The sequence below is a fragment of the Marmota monax genome, unplaced genomic scaffold (assembly GCF_021218885.2).
Source record: "Marmota monax isolate L192 unplaced genomic scaffold, Marmota_monax_Labrador192_F-V1.1 WCK01_AAM20220418_F8-fsc00100, whole genome shotgun sequence".
NCBI lineage: Eukaryota > Metazoa > Chordata > Mammalia > Rodentia > Sciuridae > Marmota > Marmota monax.
In genome coordinates, this window is record NW_026693872.1 from 2,860,298 (window position 1) to 2,885,531 (window position 25,234).

Here is a 25,234-nt window from a genome sequence, read left to right on the forward strand (position 1 = left end):
ACTTGTACTTGGCACATGGTAAATGATGGTCACAGCACATTGATTGGTTGGGAAGAGCAGGCTCTGCTTATTGCTGTTTCTTCCTGACTCCCTGGAGTGTCATAGTTACCACAGCATGAATGTGGAGAAAACCTGGAAGGTAGTAGGGTAGGGCAGGGCCATCACAGAGTGCCTGCTTCCTGAAGACCCATGGAGGCCTGGATGAGTATGGTCTGGGTTTGGTCTTTCCAGCCTGCTTGCTGTCCTTAGTATCACTACTCAATCCTGCCTCTGAAGCCTCTCTCAGGGCCCTGGTTCCCCTTAGGGTTTCCTTCCTTCCCAGCCCTGGCCCTTGGTGCCCTGGCTTGCTGCCATGGTAACAGCTTCCAGGGTGACAAAGGAAGGAGCTGGGTCCTGTTGATGAGGATTTTCAGAACAGAGACTGAGCTGTGCTGCACCCATCCAGGCTCACTCTTTATTCTCACTCAAACTTGCAGCCCTGCCAACAGGACCATGTGTACCAGCCTGACCATTTGTGAGTGGAAGAAAGTCTTCTATGAGAAGATGGAGGTAGCAAAGCCGGCTGACAGCTGGGAACTCATCATAGACCCCAACCTCAAGCCCAATGAGCTGGCCCCTGGCTGGAAGCAGTACCTAGAGCAGCATGCCTCAGGCAGGTGAGAGGCCCAGTGGGGAGAAGCCCTGCACACAGACCCCGGGTCACAGCCCTGGGCCACCATCGTCCAAGGAGAGACAGAGCCTGGGGCTGTGGTTACTCTCACTCTGTGTTAGTTCAGGTTGGGGAGCAGAGAAAGGAGTCCAGGTGCTCCACAGAGGCCCTGGTTCTAATGGTAGACTCCCTGGGTGGCACTGGGCAGGTTACATTTCATCTTTGGGTCTCTGTTTTCCACAATGAACAAAGAGCTTTAATGCTTCTGCAATCTCTGACAAAGAGTGGCTGGAATGGAAAGGAGGGGTTCTGAGGTCCACTGGAAAAAGAGAGGCTGGTCCTCTGGTCCTGGGTCTGCTTGTTCAGTAAATTAAAGACAACTTGATTTGAATACAGAAATAGTTATTGGCCATTAGTTATGTGATAGAAACTAGCTCTATAGCTAAATAGCTCTGTGAGCTTGGGCAAGTCTCTCTCCTCTCTGGTTCTCAGTTTTCACATTTGCAAAACGAGGGTGGTGGCCTTAGATGATGATCAATCAGATCTCTTTTATTTCTCTTATCTATGAGTTTGTGACAAAAAGGCTTAACTTTGGGTAGGACTTCCCTTAGATCATTAAGGCCTGTAATTTGGAACTGGGTCCACAAAATTCCCTGCCCAAACTGTCTCAAGCCCACCAACAGGGTATCTGCACAGGTCTTTGAATCCCCTTCTATGCTCTGTCCACATCTCCAAAACACCTCCCCCACCTACTGTCCTCCCCGGGTCTTTGAATCCCCAAAGAAGTGGTGGAGGTGTTTTGGAGGTGTGTATAGAACATAGAAGCAGAGACTGGGTTCTTCACACTGGCGTATGTGTGAAGCCCCTTGTGGTGCAGAATGGTTCTAAGGGTGGAAACAGAAGGAAGTAGGCTATAGGTAGGGAGTTTATTTTAACTCTTGCTTCAAGATCTGCAAAAATTAAATTGAACCTGCCTTTTTTTTTTTCTTTTTTTCTTTCAGTACTTGAGACTTAACCCAGGGACAATTTACCATGGAGCTACAATACAAATCATGTATTGATACAGGGTTTAAGTTGCTTAGGGCCTCACTAAATTGCTGGGGTTGACTTGTACCTCCTGAGCTGGTGAGATTACAGGCATGCACCACTGAGCTCAGAGAAAGTTAAGCTGTCTCTTAACTAGTTGTGTGTACATGGATGACTCTCTCATTCTCTGTGCTTCTATCTCATCTCAGTAAAGTGATTTGTAACTAATCCCTACTCCCTTACACAGGTCTAAAATGTTTGGATTTTAGATCTGGGGTCTGGCTTGAGGGAGAGGAAACATTTTGTATTGAATTGTATTGGATTATTTATTTTTTGTATTGGATAATTTTTTGTATTGGATTACTTAAAAAGGTGTTGGTTGGGCATGGTGACACACATACCTGTAATCCCAGTGACTTGGAAGGCTGAGACATGAGAATCACTAGTTCAAAGCCATTCTCAGCAACAGCGAGGCACTAAGCAACTCAGTGAGCCCCTGACTCTAAATACAAATCAAAATAGGGCAGGGGATGTGGCTCAGTGGTTGAGTGTCCCTGAGTTCAATCCCAGTACAAAAAAAAAAAAAAAGTATGGAAGGAGAAGACTGAAAACATTGAAGCATTTGAGTTTCTTGGAGGAAGGAATGCAAAGGGGTGGAGACTTGGGTGTGGGGACTCAGGATTTTAGGAACTGAGTTGGACAGGTTCTTGTTTCCTCTTGGCCTCAGGGCTCAACTGGTGCTGTTCCTGACTGGTCGCCTATGGCTCCCAGCTAGCCTCAAGGAGGTTGGAGAATGGCTATTCCTATGCTTATTCTCATATGCATATACTCATATAAAGTTAGTGCATATACTCACTTCATCTTTGAGCTTTTCTATGGAGTGTGTGTTGGGGATGGGCTTCTGTTTCAGGACCAGTCAAGCTCCTCTGCCCTGTCAACCCTGTTTCAGGTGGTGCTGAGACTGTTCTGTGGTCATGTTGTTAGAGGCCTCCAGGGATCAGGGGCTGGCTGATTCATCTCTTACCCTCAGCCTGGACTGATTAGTGCTTGAAATACAGCACAAGCTGAGTGGTGCCTGCTGGGCTGAATTGAATTCATCATTAGAGGTCTTTCAAGGCCATTATACACTGGGCATAGAAAAGGCCAGAACCAGCCCAGTGGACACCAGACAGCATCTGAAGACTCAGTCACAGGGTCCTAGAAAGGGTTCATCTTAGGGATGGAAGGCACTTATCAAGAGGTAACAAATGTTCCATCACTGGAAGTGTGCAAACATTGGTGAGAGCAGGAGGCGTGGGGATTGGCTAGATGAGCCCCAGGCCTCTTCCTCTGTACTTCCTGAGGTTGGGACTCTAGAGTTCCAGGTTAGACAAAGTATTTTGTATATATGTGTATGAGAGGTGATGATGGAAAAGGCATCTAGATCTACTTTTCTGGTGCTCACTGAGGGGCTGAAATGGGATCTAGCGATTACTTGTCCAGGTACAGGGGAGAGTTTGTTGTCAAGATATAGGGACCAGACTTGGTAGTCCTTCTATGATCCAGTCTTTCATCACCCCTCTGTCCATCCTTCTCAGTGGTTTACTAAAGACCTACCGTGTACCAGAATCTGTGCTTGGCTTCTCTTCTCCAAGCAAGCAAGGAAGATGCATGAGTCAGATGGTGCAGGCCATCCTCTTTATCATAGTTACAGGAAGGCTGAGTGGAGAGACCCTTATTGGAGACCATCACATTACATGTCACAGATTGGAAATGAGGCCTAGAGAAGGGGAGTGACCTGTGCAGCGTTCAGGTGCAAACCCTGCATGCATTAGGCTTGGGAAAGCAGAGGGGCTGCAGGAAGGCATGCAGAAAGCTCATTACAGAGCGCTGCTGGTTGCCAGATGGCTCCAGTGCAAGGCTCCTGAGAACGCTGCCCTAGTCCCAAGGGACTAGAAGGAAGCGGTTACTGGTCAACCTCAGTGCGTTAATGAACCTGTAAGTGATAAACACTTCCATTCCCAGGCTCAGGTGCAGAGGCCTTTCCTTTCTGAGTTTCCCAGGGTGGGATGTCACTGGCAGGTTCACCTTTTCCATTCCTCTTTCCCCATCCCGCAGGTTCCACTGTTCCTGGTGCTGGCACACTTGGCAGTCGGCCAACATTGTTATTCTCTTCCACATGCACCTGGATAGAACCCAACGGATGGGATCAGTGCGCATGCGCATCTTCAAGCAGCTTTGCTTTGAGTGCGGCACCGCGAGGCTGGACGAGTCCAGCATGCTGGAGGAGAACATTGAGGGCCTGGTGGACAACCTCATCACCAGCCTGCGCGAGCAGTGCTACGAGGAGGACGGCGGCCAGTACCGCATCCACGTGGCCAGCCGCCCTGACAGCGGACCACACAGAAGTGAATTCTGTGAGGCCTGCCAGGAGGGCATCATGCACTGGAAGCCCAGCGAGAAGCTGCTGGAGGAGGAGGCGACAGACGCCTTCTCTGATACCTCCAAGCCGAGGGTCCAGGCTGGCTTCGGCTACAACTTCTTCTCCCTTCGCTGGTGCCTCCTCTGGGGCTCCCTCTGCCTGCTCATTGTGTACCTGCAGGTCTCCTTCCGCAGCCCCGCCTTCTTTTAAAAGACAAATTGTTGAGGGGTCGATCCCACTGCTACAGATTCAATATATAATCTTGGACAACTCACTCACCTTTCCTGAATTCAGTTTATTCCTCTGTAGAAAGAAGGGTCTGCATTAGGAATTTTAATGGTCTTCCCATTAAATTTTCCAATAAAGAGGGGTAGTGGAGAAAGATCTAATAGGTTTTGGAATTTACCAGGTTTGGTAAGAGTACTAAGTCCACAGGGAGAGAGAGATAACTCTCTTCTTTCGCCCCTCCACTTCCATCTTTAGCCCTCCTTTTGCTTTATTTCCATATTCATTAGATCCCAGCTAGACCTTGTCTCATTCTCATGATCATCTTCAACTGCCCTGACAGTCTTGCTTTGGCTTCCCCTGGAGAGTGTAGTAGTCCCCACCGAGTACATAGGGGCAAAGTCACCTGATCCCTCTCGGTACAGCTTGTTCCCACCATTGTGAAACAATCAGTTTTTTACTCTGGTGCTAGGGTCTGCTTGGCTGGAATGGTCTAGAGCTGCACTGTCCAATATGTTAGCCACTGGCCATATGTGGCAATTTCAATTTAATTAAAATGAAATAAAATTAAAATTCAATTCTTCAGTCTCACCCAGCTTAGTTAGGCCAGTACAGTGTGTGCCCTCATGGGGCCATTGTGCCACTGCAGAAAATGGTGGTTTCTAGTAGGATGAATATCAAGGACCTCAAGAGTCATTCCTATGGTTTCCAGAGGACTGTCCGTCCCCTGCCTGAGTCCACCCTGGGAATCTCAAGGCAACATAAAGAGACAGGATTGGAATGAAGTGGTACCAGCCAGCATCTTTGTGGTTTGTGGGTCTAGGAAGAGACTACCAAAATTGTGTCATGAGAGAGAGTCATCCCTCATGGGGCACTGGGGTGGAGGCTGTGAAAATGGAAGTGAGGGTTAGGGGCCTCGAAAAGTGAATGCAGATGGGGATAATTCTAAAGAGAAATGTGTTTTACTTCTCCATCAGCTCATTTTTCTCAGTGTATAAAAAAGTATGTACATATATAAAGACACAGGCGTGTCTTTTCCTTGTTTAACTAGAATGACCTTTCTCTGACTTCACATTGCCTTTAAGATATATCTACTGCATTTTCTACTCCTTGAGGATTTATAACAGTGCTTATTCTTCCATCCTTTATTTCTTTTTTCTCTATACTGTAATATTCTTTCTGTAATATTCTTTTCTCTCACTTGTCCTTTATATGTGGAGGGTCCCCAAGATTCTCTTCTCATTCTGCTTGTATGCACTCAGTAACATACCCACTCACAACTTAGGTTTCACTGCACATGAGCTCCTGGTCTTTATAGCTTTTCTGAGTATTCCCACTGAGCTCCAGACCCACAGACTAATTGACCTGTCCACTGGGAGCTCCCCTCAGAAGCAGTATGACCAAAACTGAGCTCATCCATTTGCCATCACAAACCACTCCTCTTCTTTTCAGAGATCTGATAGTATCCCTGGATCCTCCTTCATCATTCTACCCAACCCCACACTAGTTGGTCATCACATTTCATATCCTGTTGATTGTTTTCCCCAAGTACCTCCAGGGTTGATCTCCTTTATTTCCTTCCCACTTACTGCTGTCCAGACTTGGTTATTAGTGTCTTTTGCCTTAGTTGCCTATGCTATGCCTGTAGCCTCTTCCCTTACAACTCACCCTCTATTCTGCCACTGTCCTGGGGTGATTTTCTAATGATCAGATATAATCAGCCCACTCCTTTGCTTAGATTCCTCCAGAGCTCCCTCCTGCTGAGGGATGAGGCATAGTCTCATTAGCCAGGCACACCTCATTTCCCAGATAAGAATAATGCATAACATTCAGTGAGAAGAAGCTCAGTAAGCACTTGCTATTATATTTACTGTGTGTGAGATATTGTCTAAACACTTTATGTGCCCTATCTCATTTAATTCTGTGAACAACCCTTTGAGGCAAGTTAGTCCCACGTTATGGCTGAAGCATGAAGATGTTAAAAAACTTGTTTATGGTGACCTACATAGTGAGTTGAAATGCTAAGGTAGAAATCCAGAGTCTCTCTGATTCCAGAACATGAGTTCTCAATCACTGTGCTTCCTACCCCTGGGATCAAGTCAATGTTCTTCCTGCTCTGCTGTCTAGTTTCCCTGGGACACCTTCACCAACTTGTCTTCAGAGGTTTCCTCTCCTGGAAAGCCCAGACAGGGTTGAGATCTCACTACCTTGAGGCCCCCCTCTGCTATGGCCCTAGTCATGTTGAATTGTCATCTTGCCTGTGTGTGTGTGTGTGTGTGTGCCCATCACTTTCAATGTTTTTTTTTTTTTTTTTGTCTTTCTATTCCCAATGCCTGGCACAAAGTAACTGTTCGATCAGCATGGTTGACTGACTAAATCCTCGTCTTATTGAATGTAGCATTTCCCTCCTGCACCAAGTATGTATGTTCCATGTACTACGATTCCCCAATATGGATGGGAAGGATTCTTGTCACTGTGCCTGCTGTTATTTTTTTCTTCTTAATAACAACCTATGATTTAGATATAATAATATAATATTAATATAGACAGAAAAACAAGGTTTAGTGAGATGTTAAATCTCATAAGACTTGTGAGCTAGTTAATTTGTACCTGGTACAGAAGCCTAGACTGTTAGGAAACGAAGAGTTAAGCTTGTCTGAGCTACCCAACACATGTTCAGATTCAGTTCAAATATTGGGCAAGTACCACAGTGACTTGCCAGAGGGCAGAGTTGGTTCACTAACATCTGGATGACAGCTGGTCTTCAGATCAGTATCTGAAAACAGGGAGGGAGTTGGACTTCTTGAAGCCTAGAAAGAGATGTCTGAGAAATGTGTAAAAATTGCTGGCAGTGCAGTTGACAAGGATCCAGTGATCATGTACCTTTGTTGCTGTAAAATGGAATGGATATTTGCTTCCCCCTCTGGTGAGGTAGTGTGGCAGGTCAAGAGTCCCCTCCCTTTTTGGATTCTATATATACACTGCACCTGTCTCTGTGTTGCAAGAACACAGTGTTTTATAAGCCTTTGTACATCTTTGAGCTAATTTTGCACCATTAAGTAAGCAGATATGAGTTTCACTGGTTACTGGATGGCAGCTGTTTGTAGAATTCCTGGTGAAGAGGTCAGTAAGGTTTAAGAAAAAGTGGTTGTGCTGGGACTCAGAAATCTGGGAACTCATCCAAAATACAGTGGAATGAGTCAGGACAAAATCATTACCACTCTTGGAAAAAGTGGCATGAAATAGGTCCTAAGGAATATAACAGTATTCCTTCAGTTTTAATTCAGAACTCAGCATTCATATATTTTGTTGTTTTATTCCTGGCTTGTCTAAATTCCAAGATCACAAAGATAAGTAAAAATAGCCTTTGATTTGGAGGGCTTGAATTGGGTAGGGAGAATCCAATGTGTGTAAGTTAATGCTAGGGAAGGGGAGAAACTGATCATATTTTGGGGATAGGGAATTAAAAGTTTTTTCTTGGACCAGGAGATAAGAGGGCATGTGTTTGGGACGATATGTAGAAGTAGGTCAGGAAACCATTGCTGGACTGGAAGCTAAGTACATTCTGGGCCAGGTGAAGAATAAGGAAGGTCTAAAGGCAGAGCTTATTTTAAGTTCAGAAAACAGTAATCAACCAAGTCCCACAAGAAGGCAGGATGGTAGAATACAAGAGATAGGAATTTTGGGATCTGGAAGCACAGGCTAGAAACAGGACAAAAGAACAAGGTAGTCTGGATGTTATAGTTTGTATATGAAGTGCTCCCCAAAGCTCCTGTGTTAATCCAGGAATGTTCAGAGGTAAAGTGATTACATGGTGAAAACTTCAATCTAATCAGTCTATCCTAGTTTGAATGGACTGGATAGTTAACTGTATGCAGGTGGGGCATAGCAAGAGGAGGGTCACTGGGTTTGTGTCCTGGAAGAGTTCTTCCCTGTTGTCCCTCCCCACCTTCTCTCTCTCTACTTCTGTGATCCTGTGAAAGGAGAACTCCTTCACTATTCCCTTTCACTATGATCTTCTGCCTCACAATGGGCCCAGAGCGATGGACTCAGCTGACTATAGACTAACCCTCAGCAATCATGAACCAAAATAAAATTTTCCTCCTCTAGGTTGTTCTTATTGCGTATTTTGGTCATAGTGATGAAAAGCTGGCTAATACATTGGATTTGGGTGGAGACAGCTCTCTTGGCTCAAGTAAGGGGTAAAGTCGTTTTGTTGCTCAGGAGGATTTCAATTTATGAGATATTTTATTGTCATTTTAATAAAATTTTTTTTAAAAGCAAAAACAATGTGCTAACAACTCTCTATTGAACCTTTGTCAAACATTTTAATGCCTACATATATTGTACTAGGCACTATATGTGTATGAAAGAGGCATTCAGTTCTTTCCCTTATTTTGATCTTTCTCCATCCATACTTGTTTCTTGCCCAAGTAGTTGATAATAGTCATAGTTTTCATCTTTTGGCATAAAAATAAATATTCTCTTCAAGTGTCTGTGGGCTTTGATAATTTGGGCTGCAAATGACAAGCTAGTTACTTCAGTCAAATAACACAAATTTTTGTTTATTTAATGCTGAAAAATCAAGTAAATTAGTTTAATAATCAACTAGGCTGCTTGTTTCTGGTCTCAATTATTCACAAATGTTGAACTCAACTGAAAACAATTATAGATGATTTTCCTTTTTACTTTCATCCCTTTCATTTGTTTCAATAACAATAAATTACTTCCTTAAAGATTTAAACATTCATATATCCATTATATCCATAATGCATCCATTATATGTAGATTAAGAAACATGAAATGTTCCTAATAAAATGAAATATATAACTTTTAAATTTTTTTGTAAGTTTAAAAGATGGTTTATTGACACATAGTATTTATACACATTTATAATATACAATTTGATATTTTGATTTACATACATATTGGATAATCATCAACTGAGGATAATTAATATATCCATACCTTATCATTTCTTCCTTCCTTTCTTTTCTTTGGAACCAGGGATTGAACTCAGTGGAATTTAACCACTCAGCCACATTCCCAAATCTATTTTGTATTTTATTTAGAGACAGGGTCTCACTGAGTTGCTTAGTGCCCGGCTAAATTGCTTTGAACTCACAATCCTCCTGCCTCAGCCTCCTGAGCTGCTGGGATTATAGGCGCCCCCTATGGCACTGGGCTGGTATCATTTCTTTATGGTGAATACATTCAAAAGTCTCTGCTACATTTTATGTTCATTTACCAAGGTTCATTTACATTATTGATAGACATGGAACCATGGAAATGACTGGAATTCTTATCAGAAATGATGTAAGATAGAAGACAGTAAAAATAACATTTTTAAAGTGTCCCAAGGAAAAACAGTAAAAATCTCACATTTATAAGATTCTTCAGGAAGGAAACTAAAATAATTTCCTATAAAGAAATGCTAGGCAAGCCAGTTCTGGCATGGTGAGAAACAGTGTGGCCTTCTCCCCTGGGCCCCAGGCTGGAGGGTGACACCGGGAGCCCCTGGACAGGCCACAAGGCCTGTGCCCTGCAGACACCCGGAGCTCCTGCTGTGACTACTGGCTAGCTGGCCCAGGCTGGGAAGAACCCACAAGGCTTCCCAGGCCCTCTCGCCTGGAAAACCTGATGGCGGCGGTAAACTTTTCACCTGAACCCAGGACCCACGGGCTATTGTAATCATTGTTGTACATGTGCATTTTGTTCCTCATTACTGTATATATAGTTGAAAATGCTGAGTACTTTTCTAGATGTTCTAAAGTGCCTGGAATATGTTAAAAGTAGAAGTGGTAAAATATAACACATTTTGTAAATTTCTTTTTTGTTAAAAGTTTTATTTGGGCAGGGGGCAATAGCCAATCCCCTATTAAGTAGTACACCGTTGTGTGCTGGTTCTCCAGAGCACCATGCAAGTGTGCCTACGATCGGGGCTAGAGTGGTTCCTCATGTCTATGGGTTTTGTTTTACTTTGCTGTGTATACTGGATAGAAAAGATAAATGAGTCCTAATCTACATGTAGTCTTTCTAGGTGTTAAAGAGGTTGCCAGTGTATGACAAAAGTAGAATTAGTAAACAAATTTTGTATATTTTGTCTTAAAATTCCTAGGAAGGATTGTCTTCTAAAAATTTGAGTTTTGTAGCCTACTTGGTCCACGAAGGACCAGAATGCTCATGTTTTAAAGACATATACAAATTAGAACTATTACATGTGTGCAGTTTATTCAAAATTGTCATGTATATAGTGGACAAATTGAGTCCTTATTTAAAACATCTAGTCTCTCTACATGTTTAGAAGTGCCCAATGTATGTTATATGTAGAGGTAGTGAAATATCACTTTGTAAATATCTTTTTGCTAAAATTCATATGAAATATTGTCTTTTGGGAATGGAACTGTTAAACCACCTCTGCAAGCAGTATAGTACTATCTACTTGTTCAGTGATGTGGACAAGGTGAGAGGGGAACAATTTCAAAAGGTAACATGTTAGTATGTTCATACTTGGATATTTTCAGACATCAGTTCTCTGTATATTTTGAGAATTTTGTTTTGCTATGTATATAGTGTATATAAGGGACAGATGAGTCCCAAATTTGCAACATGTACTTTCTAGAGGTCAAAGAAGTTGCCAAGGTATGACCAAATAGTTACTAAAATTAGCACATTTTTTGTATATTTTGGGTTGAAATTCATAGGAAAGCTTGTCCTTTGTAAATGACTTTTGGATACGAACTGGTTCAACCATCTCTAAGCCTTACTGTGCCTGTACTTGTGCACTGGACTGAAAGTAGGAGGAAGTGAGGAGGGAAAGGATAAAGGTCAAAATGGTCATATTAGAAAATACCTCAGAATATGACTATTGCTACATGTGCAATTTTATTTACCAGTGCTATGTACATAGTGGATAGGTTCTTATTTGTAAAATCTAGTCCTTCTATATATTTAGAAGTGTTTGACATATTTTAAGAATAGAAGTAGTAGAATAAAACATTTTGTAAATAACTTTAAAAGAAAAAAGGAAGAAAAGCTAGGGGACTAGGAAAAGCTGATATGACAGATACGTGATTATAAGGATTATATGGATTGATGTAATTATATTCAACACCTCTTCATGAAATCTCTCGGGTAAGATGGATGAAGGAGTATTATGGATTGAATTATAACCCCCAAAGACAGGTGTCGGATTAAAACTCCACACCTAAGAATAAGGTCTTTTTTTATTGAGAAATGATATTGTTACCAAGTCATTCCTAAGATGACCTCAGAAGGGCTAGGATGAACTCACGGTTCAGCCTGCCTTACCACCTAATAAGGAGAGTGAAGTGGACTTTTGGTTCCATGTGGCTTGTGTCCTTGCAAGGAGGGCAGAATAAGTTTTGATTCAGTGTGATTTATGTTGTTATATGACTGTTTTCACTTCTATTAAGTTGATGTTTATGGTGAAACATTTTAATTCTTGTACCTCCACTTTGGGTGGTTCCCATGGGGGAAGCATTTAACATGAAAAAGGGACACCACCCTGATGGGAATATGCAGCAGGGCAACTTCAGTAGTGCAAAGAACTCTGCTGCTATGCCTCTCCCATCCCTACCCCCACAGTCAGTGTCAGTGATGTCACAGTGTTATTTGTGTATGTACTGTGTTCAGTACCATAGAAAACAGTTGGGGATTACTCTAACATTATTCTCTTACATATTATAGAACACAAATGCAGCACTAGAAACCTTTATAATTGTCACAAAGAGTCCAGCTCCTGCTGTGAGTCGGCCCTCACGGACCATTATTGTGTCCTGCGGACCATTGGGGAGGGGAGCGTTGGGAAGTTGGTGCTAGTTCACCATCTCCTGACAGAGACAGAGGTGGCAGTGAAAGTTGAGCCAAAGACAGAGGGGAACAAGCCTGTGCTCTGTGAACACGACTGGTTGATGGACCTGGAACACCAAAACGTGATCCAGCTCTTCCAGGTCATCGAGATTATCCACAATGTGTAACTCATCATGGAGCATGCAGGTGGGGGACAACTTCTGCATCACATCCCGCAGGCTGGTGGCATACTGGAGGAGAAGGTCTGCGGGGTGTTCAGGCAGATGGTGCATGTGGTGCATTACTGGCATGAGAAAGGCGGTGTATACCTGGACCTGAACCTGAGAACTTTGTGGTGGATGCCAGGGGCCACGTCAAGCTCCTTGACTTTGGCCTTAGCATCAGCTTCACACCTGGACAGAAGCTGAACTGGTTTACGGGGACTTTCCTGTACTGTGCCCCTAAAATTGTGCTGGGGAAGGGATTTAAGGGCCCTCTGGCAGATATCTAGAGCCTGGGTGTCACTCTATTTTATGCTCACAGGGAGAAGGCCATTCAAGGTAAGCATCACTGAGGCCCTGCAAAAATTGATCGTGCAGGTAAGCTATGACATTCCCTTGCATATGTCCGCGGGAGCACACAGCCTCATCCAGCAAATCCTGATGGTGGACCCCACGCAGAGGCCTACCCTAAAGCAGACATTGGGGCACCCGTGGCAGAGCCAGGGCGAGGCCTCCTCAACCAGCCCTCCCAGCCAGCCATTCCCCAAGTAGCCTGACCCTCCCAATCATAACCATCATGTTCGACATGGGTTATGAATCCTATAAAGCCTGGTTGTCCCTGGAAAGTTGCCAATTTGATGAGGTCATGGTTACCTACCTCCTCCTCTAGCACAAGAGAATACAGGGGTTGGCCTGTGCACTCTAGGTGAAGTCTATGCTTAATGAGGTGGTTGGGCCTCGCCCAGGCCCTGTGGTGGATCCTCCCAGCGTCCGCTCTAACAAGTGCACCAGTGAGCCTGTCCTTGCCTTACCCTGTGAGCAGAAGCCACCTGAGGAGGCCAAGCCATCAGGGCAGAAGGGTGCTGTAGCTGCCAGCATGCCTATCCTTCCTCTCCGCTTTTTCCACGTGAAGACACCCCTTTCCAAGCCAGCCTCCCAGGAGGACCCTAGGATCCAGTGGCATGTGCACATCAGACCTAACCCTTGTAGGCGGGTAGCAGAAGGCCTGGCCTCCCAGGGTGGCTCCACAGAGCAGCCCTATGAGAAGCAGGAGCTGAAGGGGGATCACCAGGCGGATGGCTGAGAGCCATAGCCAAGTAGGAATGACGCATGGCATTTTGGTTTGAAAGGTGACCCTGCTCAGGGATTAGGGTGGCTCTGGGTTTAGGGTTTAGGGTGGATCCTGCTGGATCCTGCTGCCTCAGGCGCCCACTCCTTGAGTTCCCGTTGAGTTCTCGCGGGGTTCTGAGTATTGGTACGCAGAGCCCAGTGGAGGGAGTGTATTTTCCCAGAACGTGTGTGTAGAGTGCTGGTGAGAGTTCGGGAATAAAGGGTTGCTGTTTGAATCTACAAGGCTTTTGTGGTGGCTTGGTTATTTTGTGCCCAGCCAGACTGCGGCAGCCTGCAACAACTCTGCTGCTGCCTGCAGTGCTTTCGTGGGCCCTCTTTCCACAAGAGTGGCTCCAGTGAGCTGAGGCCACAGACCCCCTAGGTTCTGCAAAAGAGTGGCTCCAGGTAACCTGCCCAATGGACAGCCAGAAGACCCTGAGCTCAGAACATCCAGACTTTATGGTGCCAGCACCCATCAGGAAGTGGACTCCGACAGTTTCAGAAGTGAGTTTCGCCAACTGGCTCAGTCTTCTCTGTGCAGATTTCCAGCCAGGAGTGCATCTGGATCCACCAGGACTCTCCTCTACCCCCACCTGCCAGAGACATCAGAGACTCTTTTCCCTCAGACACTTCCCCCTGCCCTGCTCTTCTCTGCCATAGCAGAGATGATTCTTAATAAATTTGTTTCTCACAAATTGAATGATAAGATTGACATTCCAATGATTTATTTAAAAAGCAAACATGTTTAAAGTAGGAGGAGGAAGAGAAAAAGAGGGAGGCCTCAGGGCAAGGGCAGGAGTCCAGCAGCCATCATGCTGTCCAAGGCCTGGACTGGTGCCTCTATCCCCTGTTCAGTGTAAATAGAGACTCCTGCCCCTTGAGCCCATCTGCAATGGGACTCAAACACCTTGAGCCAGTGTAGATGGGGACTTTCTTGCCTTAAGTCTTTTTGTACTGATGGCTTTGGCTACAAAGAATCCCTCTTGAGGGCTTCAGGCCCCTCCCTGAGATGTGTGGAGAGGGTGGGTGGCAGCTGTTGGAGAAGACACATGTGTCAAGGCACTGGAGACTCCGGAGTGTTCTGTGGCATCATCTCCATGTTCCTATTTGCACGCAAGGGAGAGGTGGGTCAATGGACAGACGTGGACCTGCCAGCAGCAGTGGCTGGATGCTTCACCACATGCCACACAGCCATTGAAGCCCAAGTCTCTTTTTGGTCACTGCTAGAGGTCACAGAGTGTGAGACATGGAATTTGGGGACTGGCGATGTTAAACCATCTCAGGGTTGCTACTTAACATCAAAGCCAAGTGCATCCACATGTAATTGCTTTTCTCTTTGGGTTCTAGGGACTCTGAATTTCGTAAAGTGAAATGCACACCAACAAGAGTAAGAAACTCTCAGATCAGTCAGGATGGGAGGCTTTCCCTGTACCTTTAAGCCCTGGCATCTCCACAGGACTGGGACGGGCAGAGCTGCTCTGGAAGTTTCTTTCTGCACTTCCCCTTAGTGGGCAGAAATGGATACCTTACAAACAAACAAATAAGAAAAGTTTGTGCCATTTGTCCTATTAATGGTTTGCCATTTCCTAGGAGGGCCTCTAGACTTGTAACATGAGCAGCTTAGAAGTTTCTAAAAAGTAAAGTCTTTGAATAGTTTTCTAAACAAAAAGAAGAGCATGGAAAATGCCCCTAAGGTTAATCCCCTTCCCAGCTTGAGGCAGGAGCACACTGTGTGCAGCTTGGAAAGGGAAGAGTCTGGATCCAGCCTTGCCCTTGGGACTGGATTGTCTAATTGCTGCTTGAAGGTTACAATGTGCAGAAGGTTCTGGGAGGCAGGAGAGGTATGATGAGGGGAATGGGGCAGTGTGCTTAAGGAGGAAGCTCAGGGGCAGCTGGACAACTCCAGGCTGGCAGGGGGACAGCCGCAGTGGATATGCAGGAAGTCTGAGGAGGGAAGGGAGGCAGTGTAGAGGAGGAATGCCTTTGGTGCACCTTGTGTGCCTTTGTCTAGGGCGTGGAAAGGAAGGGCTTCCTGGGCTCTCTAGCCCTGGTGCTGGGCAGGGCTGGAACTTGTCTGATAGATTTTCTGTCTGTTGCTCCTACAAGTAGAAACTGGCATTCTCATGGTGCACACAGTAAAACTCCCTGAGAGGTGGGAGAAAGAAGGGCTGTTTTACTTACTGCATTATATAGTTATGTGAAGGCTGAGCCCCTTCATGCTGAGGGCCTTCTGTCAGTAGCCCAAAACCATGGGCTCCATTCCCACAGCCAACACTCACTTTCCTACCCTTGGTCCCAAATGTCTGTTCTCCTGAGACCTCCTTTGGTTCCACTTCCTAAGGCCTCTTCTTGGCTGCTGCTGACAAGTGCAGCCAAGAGAGGATGGGTGTTTGGGTCAGTGCATGTCTGTAGGTCAGAAGAGTTTAGGGTTAGCAGTCCAAAAAGCCAGAAATAGCAACCATCTTTACAGACTCTGAACAGAAGCAGGCCTCAGTCATCAGTTAGAACAAGACTGCAGCCCTGAGAGCTGCTCTGTGTGGGCACCCAGGAAGCCCCATGTAGGTGAACCTGGAGGATCAAGAGAGTTTGCTCCAAGCAAATAATGGAGAGAAGAAAGTTTGTTGTTGTTGTTGCTGCTACTGCTGCTGCTGCTATGATTTTTAATGAACAGAGACTTGGAACCTATGATTGGTCCCACTTCTCTCCCCAGTTATAAAAATCAACTCAAAATGTATTAAAGGTTTAAATGTAAGAAATGAAACTGAAAGTACTTAAAAAAAACAATGACTTTGTTTTACTGTGAGCTCCTGGTCTGGGATGGAGGTGTGTGTTGACCATTTTGGAGGGAGAGCTATCAGCTGTGTCAAATCCTGGTGATAGATAGGTAAGGGCTGCGTTTAGCAATGTGGAGCTCATGGCACATGGGAACAGCAAGGAGTGTGAGCCTGGGTGGAGCAGATATATAATTGTTCCCCATTTTACAGGACTGTAATTTGTATTTTGATGCCTGTGGTTATCTTTGGGTACATAGTTTTTCTTTCTGAATACTGTGTCCCAAGAATAAACATCAGAGTAACATTTTAATATCATGTCACTGATATTTGACTCTCTGCCCATCCTTTGAAGATTCCCCAAAACAATTCAAAATAGCGTTATATTTTTTGTTGTAAATAAATATTCCAGAAAAAATAGAGATTAGCTGTTATTGCTTTAAGTTAAAAGCTAGTTGGACCATGAAAACTCATTGCCATTTCAGTACCAAAATGTGCAGAACATAATTGCCTTGGTGCATATTGATTTTTTCACTCTGAGATGGTTAGCCCTTGAGATAATTGACCAATACTAGCTTTAAAGAAAGAACAAACCAGTTCCCACACAAAAGAGTTTTTCCTCTGCTGACTCCTCTGCCTGTCCTCAAATGTGCTATGGCCTTTTAAAAATGCCCATGAAGTGACAATTAATGACTTGCCTAGCTAACAATTATAGCCCATTTAGTCTTGTCTCATTCAATATTCCTCATTACTTTGACATTTTAGTTCCTAAAAAGCACATTTTAATAACCTATTTTCTCATCTGATGTGATCCTTAATTTTAAATTTTGTGCACAGTTGGGCCTTATTTCTTAATGCAGTGGCAAAGTTATAAAATAAATTTGAACCAACTTATTAATTCAGAGTTAAAAGAGGAGAGAGGTTCCAGAGCATGCCTCATGTTTTCCTCATACCTGATATTCACCCCAAAGGTGTCTTCCCAATCTGCTCTGTCACTGTTGTCGTCCATAAGCTCTATTGCTGATTGATGGAAGGAGTAGTTCTCAGTTCTGGGTGTTAGTTATGGGTGCAGAGCAGGGACAGTGTTGGTAGAGGTGGAGAGAGGCCAGAATCTCACATTGAAGCCCACCTGAGCAACAGAGTGAGACCCTGCTTAAAAAATAAAAATAAAAAGTGCTGGGAACTACCTCAGTGATAGAGGACTTTTCTGAAACAAAGAGGCCCAGTTGTCAATGGCCAGTTTGTTCAAAAAACACAAAACATAAAATGAAACAAACAAAAGTAGGGCTTGAGTGAATGTGTTCAACACTTATGCCCCTCCCATTATGTGAGGACATAGCAACAAGGCACCTTGTCATGGGGAGACTGGGAAGGATGTTTGGGTCACTGCAAGTCTACAAGTCAGAGGGGTTTAGGGTTAGCAGTCCAAAAAGCCAGAAGTAACAACCATCTTCACAGACTCTGAACAGAAGCAGGCCTCAGTGATCAGTGAGAACAAGACCGAAGCCCCGAGAGCTGCCCTGTGTGGGCACCCAGGAAGCCTCATGTAGGTGAACCTGAAGGATCAAGAGAGTGTACTCCAAGCAAAGAATGGAGAGAAGAAAGTTTGTAGCAGCTGCTGTGACTTTTATTAAATAGAGCTTCAGGACCTGTGACTTGGTCTATGGTTAATGTCATCAGGGATCCAAAATGAAAGGCTAGAGTATGGCACAGAAAGAAATTAGGGCTCCATTTTCCAAATGTGGTGAAAGACATGATTCTGTAGACTTAAACAGCTCAGCAAACCTTGGTAGGATAAACCCAAGGAAGTCCATGCCCAGACACATTGAGAACACTTACAAACCAAGGATGAAGGAAAAGATTTGAAGTCAACTGGAAGAAAATGATACCTTAATGTCAGACATGGAACCATTTAAGTGGTTATGGAATTCTTATCAGAAATTAGGTAGGATAGAAGGCAGTGAAGTGACATTTTTAAAGTGCCCAAAGAAAAAACACAGGAAAACCAAAATCTTGCATAGCAAAATGTTCTTCAGAAAGGAAGGAAAAATAAATATATCTTCATATAAAGCAAAGCTAAGAGCCAGCAGAGATGTTAGCTAAAATAATCATTGGTCCTTCAGACAGACAGAAAATCATACTGGAAAGAAAGTTGGGCATCAGGGATAAGGAGAAAAAAAAAACAAAAACAAAAACAGATAACAATTATATGGGTAAATAGAAGAGGCTTTTTTAAAAAGCTCTTTAAGATACGTTTTGACTATTAAAAGGAAATATTCAGAAAATATCTGAAACCAAACAAATTAAAATGTGCATGTAATGAAAGCATTGTTTAGAGAGAGATTCACAGCACCATATGCTTACATTAGGTAAGTAGAAATTCTCAAATCGAATCAATAAATGGGATGGATTAAAAAACTTCTTCTCAGCAAAAGAAACAATCAGTGAGGTGAATAGAGAGCCTAAAGAATGGGAGCAAATCTTTACCAGAAGCACATCAGATAGAGCACTAATCTCTAGGATATATAAAGCACTCAAAAACCTTAACACCAAAAAAAAAAAAAAAATCAATAAATGGGTCAAGGAACTAAGCAGACACTTCTCAGAAGAGGATATACAATCAATCAACAAACATGAAAAAATGTTCAACATCTCTAGCAAATAGAGAAATGCAAATCAAAACAATAATAAGTATTGGCGAGGATGTGGGGAAAAAGGCACACTCATATATTGCTGGTGGGACTGCAAATTGATGCAGCCAATCTGGAAAGCAGTATGGATATTCCTTGGAAAACTTGGAAAGAACCACCAGTTGACCCAGCTATCCCACTCCTCGGTTTATACCCAAAGGACTTAAAAACAGCAAACTTCAGGGACAGAGCCATAACAATGTTTATAACAGCGTAATTCAGAATAGCTAAATTATGGAACTAACCCAGATGCCCTTCAGTAGATGAATGGATAGGGAAACTTTGGTATATATACACAATGGAACTTTACTCAGCATTACAAGAGAATAAAATCATGGCATTTGCAGGAAAATGGATGGAGCTGGAGAATATAATTATAAGTGAAGTAAGCCAATCCCCCAAAACCAAAGGCCTAATGTTTTCTTTGATATGAGAATGCTGACTCATAATTTCAATGGGGGTGGGGGTGGAATTTGGGAGGAATGGAGGAAATTTAGATAGGGCAAAGGGGAGGGTAGAGAAGGGAGGGGGCAAGAGGGTAGGAATGATGGTAGAATGAGTTAGACATATTACCCTAAGTACATGTATAAAGATATGAATGGTGTGAAAATACTTTGTGTACAATCAGTGACTTAAAAAATTGTGCTCTGTGTAATATGAAATGAATTGCATTCTGCCATTGTGCATAACAAATTAGAATAAATAAATAATTTAATAAAAATAACTAAATGACCATTTTCAGAAACAGAAAAAGGTGATGAAAATAAACGCAAAACCAGCACAAGGAAAAAATAAACATGAAGACTAACTTAAATGACACTGTACGACCCGTATAATGTAGACGAAGTAGAAGTTTTCTGGAGAAGCAGGAGCTACCACAGGAACATTTAGATGGTTGGGTGACCATCAGGGAAATGGAGTTCCTAATAGGAAAAGCTCCACAAAGATCTTCAGGTGTAGATGACATCACTGAGAATTCTACCACACCTTTGAAGAAGGGTTAATACGAACTGTATATGAACATTTCCAGGAAACAGAAGCAGAGGGGACAATTCACGAAGTATTTCATGAAGCTGGTATTACCTGGCCACGAAACCAGAAATGGCGGTGCCAGAATAAAACTATGAAAGAAACCAAAATTTACCTACTCAATTTCATCGTGAATGTAGATACACATGTCCCTACACAAGGCACTTTATGGACAAGCCGAGGAAGACATATGATGGTATAGATTGATGTAGAATAATGATACAGCAAAATTCAACCCCCATTGATAAGAACTCTCAGACAGGTAGGACCAGGGCATGTTATGGAATAAATCATATCCCCCAAAGACATGCGTAGGTTCAAAACTCCACACCTAAGGATGAGGTCTTTTTTTCAGAAGTGGCATTATTATGATGTAGTTACTTATGATGGGGTCATAGGGGGCTAGGGTACTCTCTTGCTTCATCCTGGCTTGTGTCCTTACAAGGAGAGCAGGGTGGATTCTTGATTCGGTGTGGCCTGCTTCCACACTGAGAGCAGGGCAAGTTTTGATTCAGTATGACTTAAGCCCTTCCGTGATCATCTTCTCTCCTGTTTAGTTGATGTTTGTGGTGAAACATTTTAGTATTTGCACCTCTCACTGGGGTCTTTCCTCTAGGTATTTCTCTGTAGCTCCCTTTCTTTGTGGTTCCATTTAACATGAGAAAGGGACATGACCCTGGTGTGAATCTGCAGCAGGGCAAATTCAGTAGTGTAGAGACTGCTGCTGCTGTGCCTCTCCATCCCACACCTTCAGCTGCTGATGTCACAGTGGTTACCTGTGTAGACACTGTGTGTTCAGTACCACAGAACACAGTTGGCGTTTTCTGCTACATGAACCTCTTACATCTTGTAGAAAACAAAAGTGGCCCTAGTTTTAATTGTCATGAATTTGCTTTACCAGAGATGTTTCTGCCTTCATGGAGATCTGAGTTTTTAATCTGGTGTCCTTCGGGTCAACCTGAAAGACTCCCCTCTGACAGGGGACATCTGGTGGGGACCAACTCCCTGGGCTCTTGTCTGTCTGGTGCTGTGGTTGGAATGTGTGTGTCTGTCCAAAATTCCTGTTGACCCTTCAGCCTCAACATGACAGCATTGAGAGGTGGGCCTGGAGGAGGCGGTTAGGCCATGGGCTCCACCCATAGGATGGGATGTGTACCTTAAGAGTGCTTCTCCAGCATGCGCAAGGACCTGGTTCACTTCCAAGCACACCCCCAACACACACACACACACACACACACACACACACAGACAAGCTGGGAGCAGTGGCATATAGCGGTGTTTTAATGAGCTTTTCCATTGCTGTGGCCAAGACACCCGACAAGAACAACATAGAGGAGGAAAAGTGTACCTGGGGATCATGGGTCAGAGGTCTGAGAGCACACATGGCCAGCTCCATTGTTCTGAGCCCAAGGTGAGGCAGCCCATCAGGGAAGACAGGCTCACCTGAGGGCACCAAAGGGGCAGAGACAGAAAGAGGGTGGGGTAGGAGTCACAGGGAGTCACAGGCCCAGGGCATGGCTCCAGTGACCTACCTCCTCCAGCCATGCCCCACCTGCCTACAGTGACCAGCCAGTCCTTTCTATGTAGGAGGGACTGATAAAGTTACAGCTCTCCCAGTCCCACTTTTTCACCTCTGAATATTCCTGCACTAGCACAGGAGCCTGTGCAGGGGACACCTCACACCCGAACCATAATAGGCTGTAATGCTCTCAACTCAGGACACCGAGGCAGGAGGAACACACATTGAAGCCCAACCTGAGGAATGCAGATACAAATTAGTGAGACACTGTCTTCCAAAAAATAAATAAATAAAATAAAACCAATAACATAAAAAAAAAACCCACCAGGAAAGTTGGGGGACTAGGGAAATACTTCATCTGTAGAGCACTTTCCTGACATGCCCGAGGCCCTGGGTTAAATGGCAAGTATGTCCAAAGAACACAAAACACAAAACAAACAGAAAGCAGGACTTGAGAGAATGTGGTCAGCATGTCTGCCCCTCCCATCATGTGAGGATACAGCAACAAGGCACCTGACCTTGGACTTGCCAGTCTCCAGAGTGGTGGGAAGTGGATTTCTATTGCTAATAATCTAGTCTAAGGGGTTTTGTTAACAGCAGCCAAAAGGGACCCAGGAGTGTGGGAATGCCTCCATTTCTTCGCCCAATGGGAAGGACACTTGCTGGTTCTAGGATTGTCGGCTTCTGTATTTGATTTCTCATCACTTTGACCATACCAACCCACAACCTGCTGTGTTCCAGGAGATTCTAGTGAGAAATGTGATGAGAACCTTGTGGGGAAATGATGATGGACGCTCCCTCCCTCTCAACCTCATAGATGTTAATGCCTAGTTCTAGAGCATCTTAGGGAGCAGAGTGTTTTGTTATAGCATCACGATGTGAGTGAAGCACTCCCATCCCTTGGATCCTAATCATTGTGGGTTGGAAGAAAGGTGAATTAAATACTTTTGAGTGTAGATATGATGAGGTCTTTAAAAGCTGAAATTTTATTATGGGTTTTCAGATCCAGGTGAATAGACCGTTGAGGCATCATTCTGGTTTTCATGTCTAAACAGGTAAATATCAGTCTCCATAACCCACGGAAACAAAAATCTTCTAGGGTTCTTTCTTTTTCTCCTCATGAAAGTCAAAAAGGTCCTAGATGCCCCAAGTAAGATGACTCCTGGGGGATATGCTCTGACCTCTAAGGAGCCACTGTGAGGGAATGTCAAACACGGGGTGTATAAGAAAGTGGCCGTGGGCTGGGGTAGCGCGCTTGCCTGGCATGCGTGCGGCCCGGGTTCTATCCTCAGCACCACATACAAACAAAGATGTTGTGTCCGCCAAAAACTAAACAATAAATATTAAAATTCTCTCTCTCTCTCAAAAAAAAAAAAAAAAAGAAAAAAAGAAAGTGGCCGTGAGTGGGTTTTTGTCCATAAGTACAGGAAGCTCTTAGTGGTGACCTGTTGGACTCCCAGCTAGTTAGTGCGTTTGGTGGTTGGTGGTTGGTGTTTGGTGTTTGTGGTGGTTTGCTGTTGGTTTTTTGATTTGGGTTTTTTGTTTGTTTGTTTTATGTTTTGCTTTTGGTTGCTATTTTTGGTGTTTTGTTGGGGTTTGTTATTTTTTTTTTTTTAGTTAGCATCCTTAGTTGGTGTTCCAGCTTAGAGATGCTCAGAGAGCATAGAGAGAGTAGTGTAGTGGTGCAGGGATGCAGCTCCTGCTATGAGAAGGCCCTCACAGACCATTATCAGGTCTTGAGGGCCATTGGGGAGGGGAGCTTTGGGAAGGTGGTACTAGCCTGCCATCTCCTGACTGGGGTCAAGGTGGCTGTTAAAGTTCTGAGGAAGAAGGAGGAACCCTGCTAAGTGAAAGGGATTCATTGAAGGTCCTGGAACACCGAAGCGTGATCCAGCTCTTCCAGGTCACGGAGACCATGGACAACATATACCTCGTCATGGAGCGTGCACATGGAGGAGAGCTCCTGAGTCACATCCCCCTGACTTGTGGCATAAGGGAGGTGAAGGTCCACAGGCTGTTCAGAGAGATGGTGTGCGTTGTGCAGTATTGCAACCAGAAGGGCATGGTGCACCTCGACTTGAAACCTGAGAACTTTGTGGTGGATTCCAGGGTGCGCCACCCCAAGCTCATCGACTTTGGCCTGAGCACCAGCTTCATGCCTGGGCAGAAGCTGGATGGGTTCAGGGGCACTCTGCCATACTGTGCCCCTGAAATCATCCAGGGGAAGGAATTCGAGGGTATCCCAGCAGATGTCTGGAGCCTGGGAGTCACTCTTTATTTTATGTTGACAGGGAAAAAGCCATTCAGGGAGCTCACCAATAAGGGGTTGGAGCATCAGATCTTGAGGGCAAGGTACAACATCTCCCCGTGTCTGAGGGAGCGGCGCAGCCTCATCCAGCAAATTCTAATGGAGGACCCCACGGAGAGGCCCACCCTAGAGCAGGTAATGGGGCAACCGTGGCTGAGCCAGGGCAAGGACTCCTCACCCAGCCCTCCCAGCCCTCTCAGCCAGCCACTCCCCAAGCGGCCCAACCCCAACATCATGACCTTGATGCTCGACATGGGTTACAACCCGTACAAAGCCTGGTTTTCCCTGGAAAATCGTCAATTCGATGGGGCCATGGCTACCTACCTCCTCCTCCAGCACAAGAGAATCCAGGGGCCGGCCAGTGTGCTCTGGGCCAAGGCTGTGCATAATGGGATGGCTGGGCATCACCAGGTCCCTGGGGCGGATCCTTCTAGCATCTGCCCCAACAAGTGCCCCAGTGAGCCTGCCCTTGCCTTGCCCTGTGAGCAGCCGCCGCCTGACAAAGCCACGCCCTCCGCGCAGAAGGGCACCGCATGTGCCAGCATGCCTGTCTGTCCTCTCCACCTTCTTCACGTGAAGACACCCCCTTCCAAGCCAGTCTCCCAACGGGACCCTCTGGCCTCCCAGGGTGGCTCCACAGGGCAGCCCGGTGAGAGAAGCAGGGGCTGGAGGGGGGTCACCAGGCGGATGGCCACCTGCCTGCAACTGTGCTTCTGGGGGTCCACCTTCCGCAACAGAGTGGTTCCGAGGGGTGTGGGCCACAGACCCCACAGGTTCCACAACAGAGTTGCTCCGATGGTCGATGGACAGAGGCCACAAACCCCATAGGTTCCGTAACAGAGTGGCTCCAGGGAACATGCCCACGTGAGACAGACCCATGGACAGCCAGAAGACCTGAGCTCGGAGCATCTGGATCTCATGGCGCCAGCAATGGTCAGGAAGCGGACTCCAACAGCTTCAGAAGTGAGGTCGCCAACTGGCTCGGGCTTCTCGGTGCAGATTCCAACAAGGAACGCATCTCGATCCACCAGGACTCTCCTCTGCCTCCACCTGCCAGAGACATCAGAGACTCTTCCCCCTGCCCTGCTCTTCTCTGCCATAGCAGAGATGGTTCTTAATTAATTCCTATGATTAAGATTGACGTTCCAATGATTTATTTAAAAAGTAAACATGTTTAAAGTAGGAGGAGGAAGAGAAAAAGAGGGAGGCCTCAGGGCAAGGGCAGGAATCCAGCAGCCATCATGCTGCCCAAGGCCTGGACTGAGGTGCCTCCCTCTCCTCTTCAGTGCAAAGAGACTCCTGTCCCTTGAGCCCATCTACAATGGGACTCAAACACCTTGAGCCAGTGTAGATGGGGACTCTCTTGCCTTAAGTCTGTTTGAGATGATTGCTTTGGCTGTGAAGAATCCCTCTTGAGAGCATCAGGTCCCTCTCTGAGGTGTGTGGAGAGGGTGGGTGGCAGCTGTTGGAGAA

General features: G+C 45.0%; 2 protein-coding genes across 2 annotated transcripts; both read left to right on the forward strand.

Annotated features, from left to right (window-relative positions):
* The first annotated feature begins 491 nt into the window (after positions 1–491).
* Positions 492–4,336, forward strand: Rtp2 (receptor transporter protein 2). The gene is made up of 2 exons (XM_046462660.2): positions 492–656; positions 3,773–4,336. Exons 1-2 carry the CDS (start codon positions 493–495, stop codon positions 4,284–4,286), a joined length of 678 nt encoding a protein of 225 aa, XP_046318616.1. The 5' UTR covers position 492; the 3' UTR covers positions 4,287–4,336.
* A 19,032-nt stretch (positions 4,337–23,368) lies between these two features.
* On the forward strand, positions 23,369–24,589 carry LOC124105413 (sperm motility kinase X-like). Its single transcript, XM_046462580.1, has one exon. The coding sequence runs from the start codon at positions 23,369–23,371 to the stop codon at positions 24,587–24,589; it is 1,221 nt and encodes a 406-aa protein (XP_046318536.1).
* The last annotated feature ends 645 nt before the right edge of the window (positions 24,590–25,234 follow it).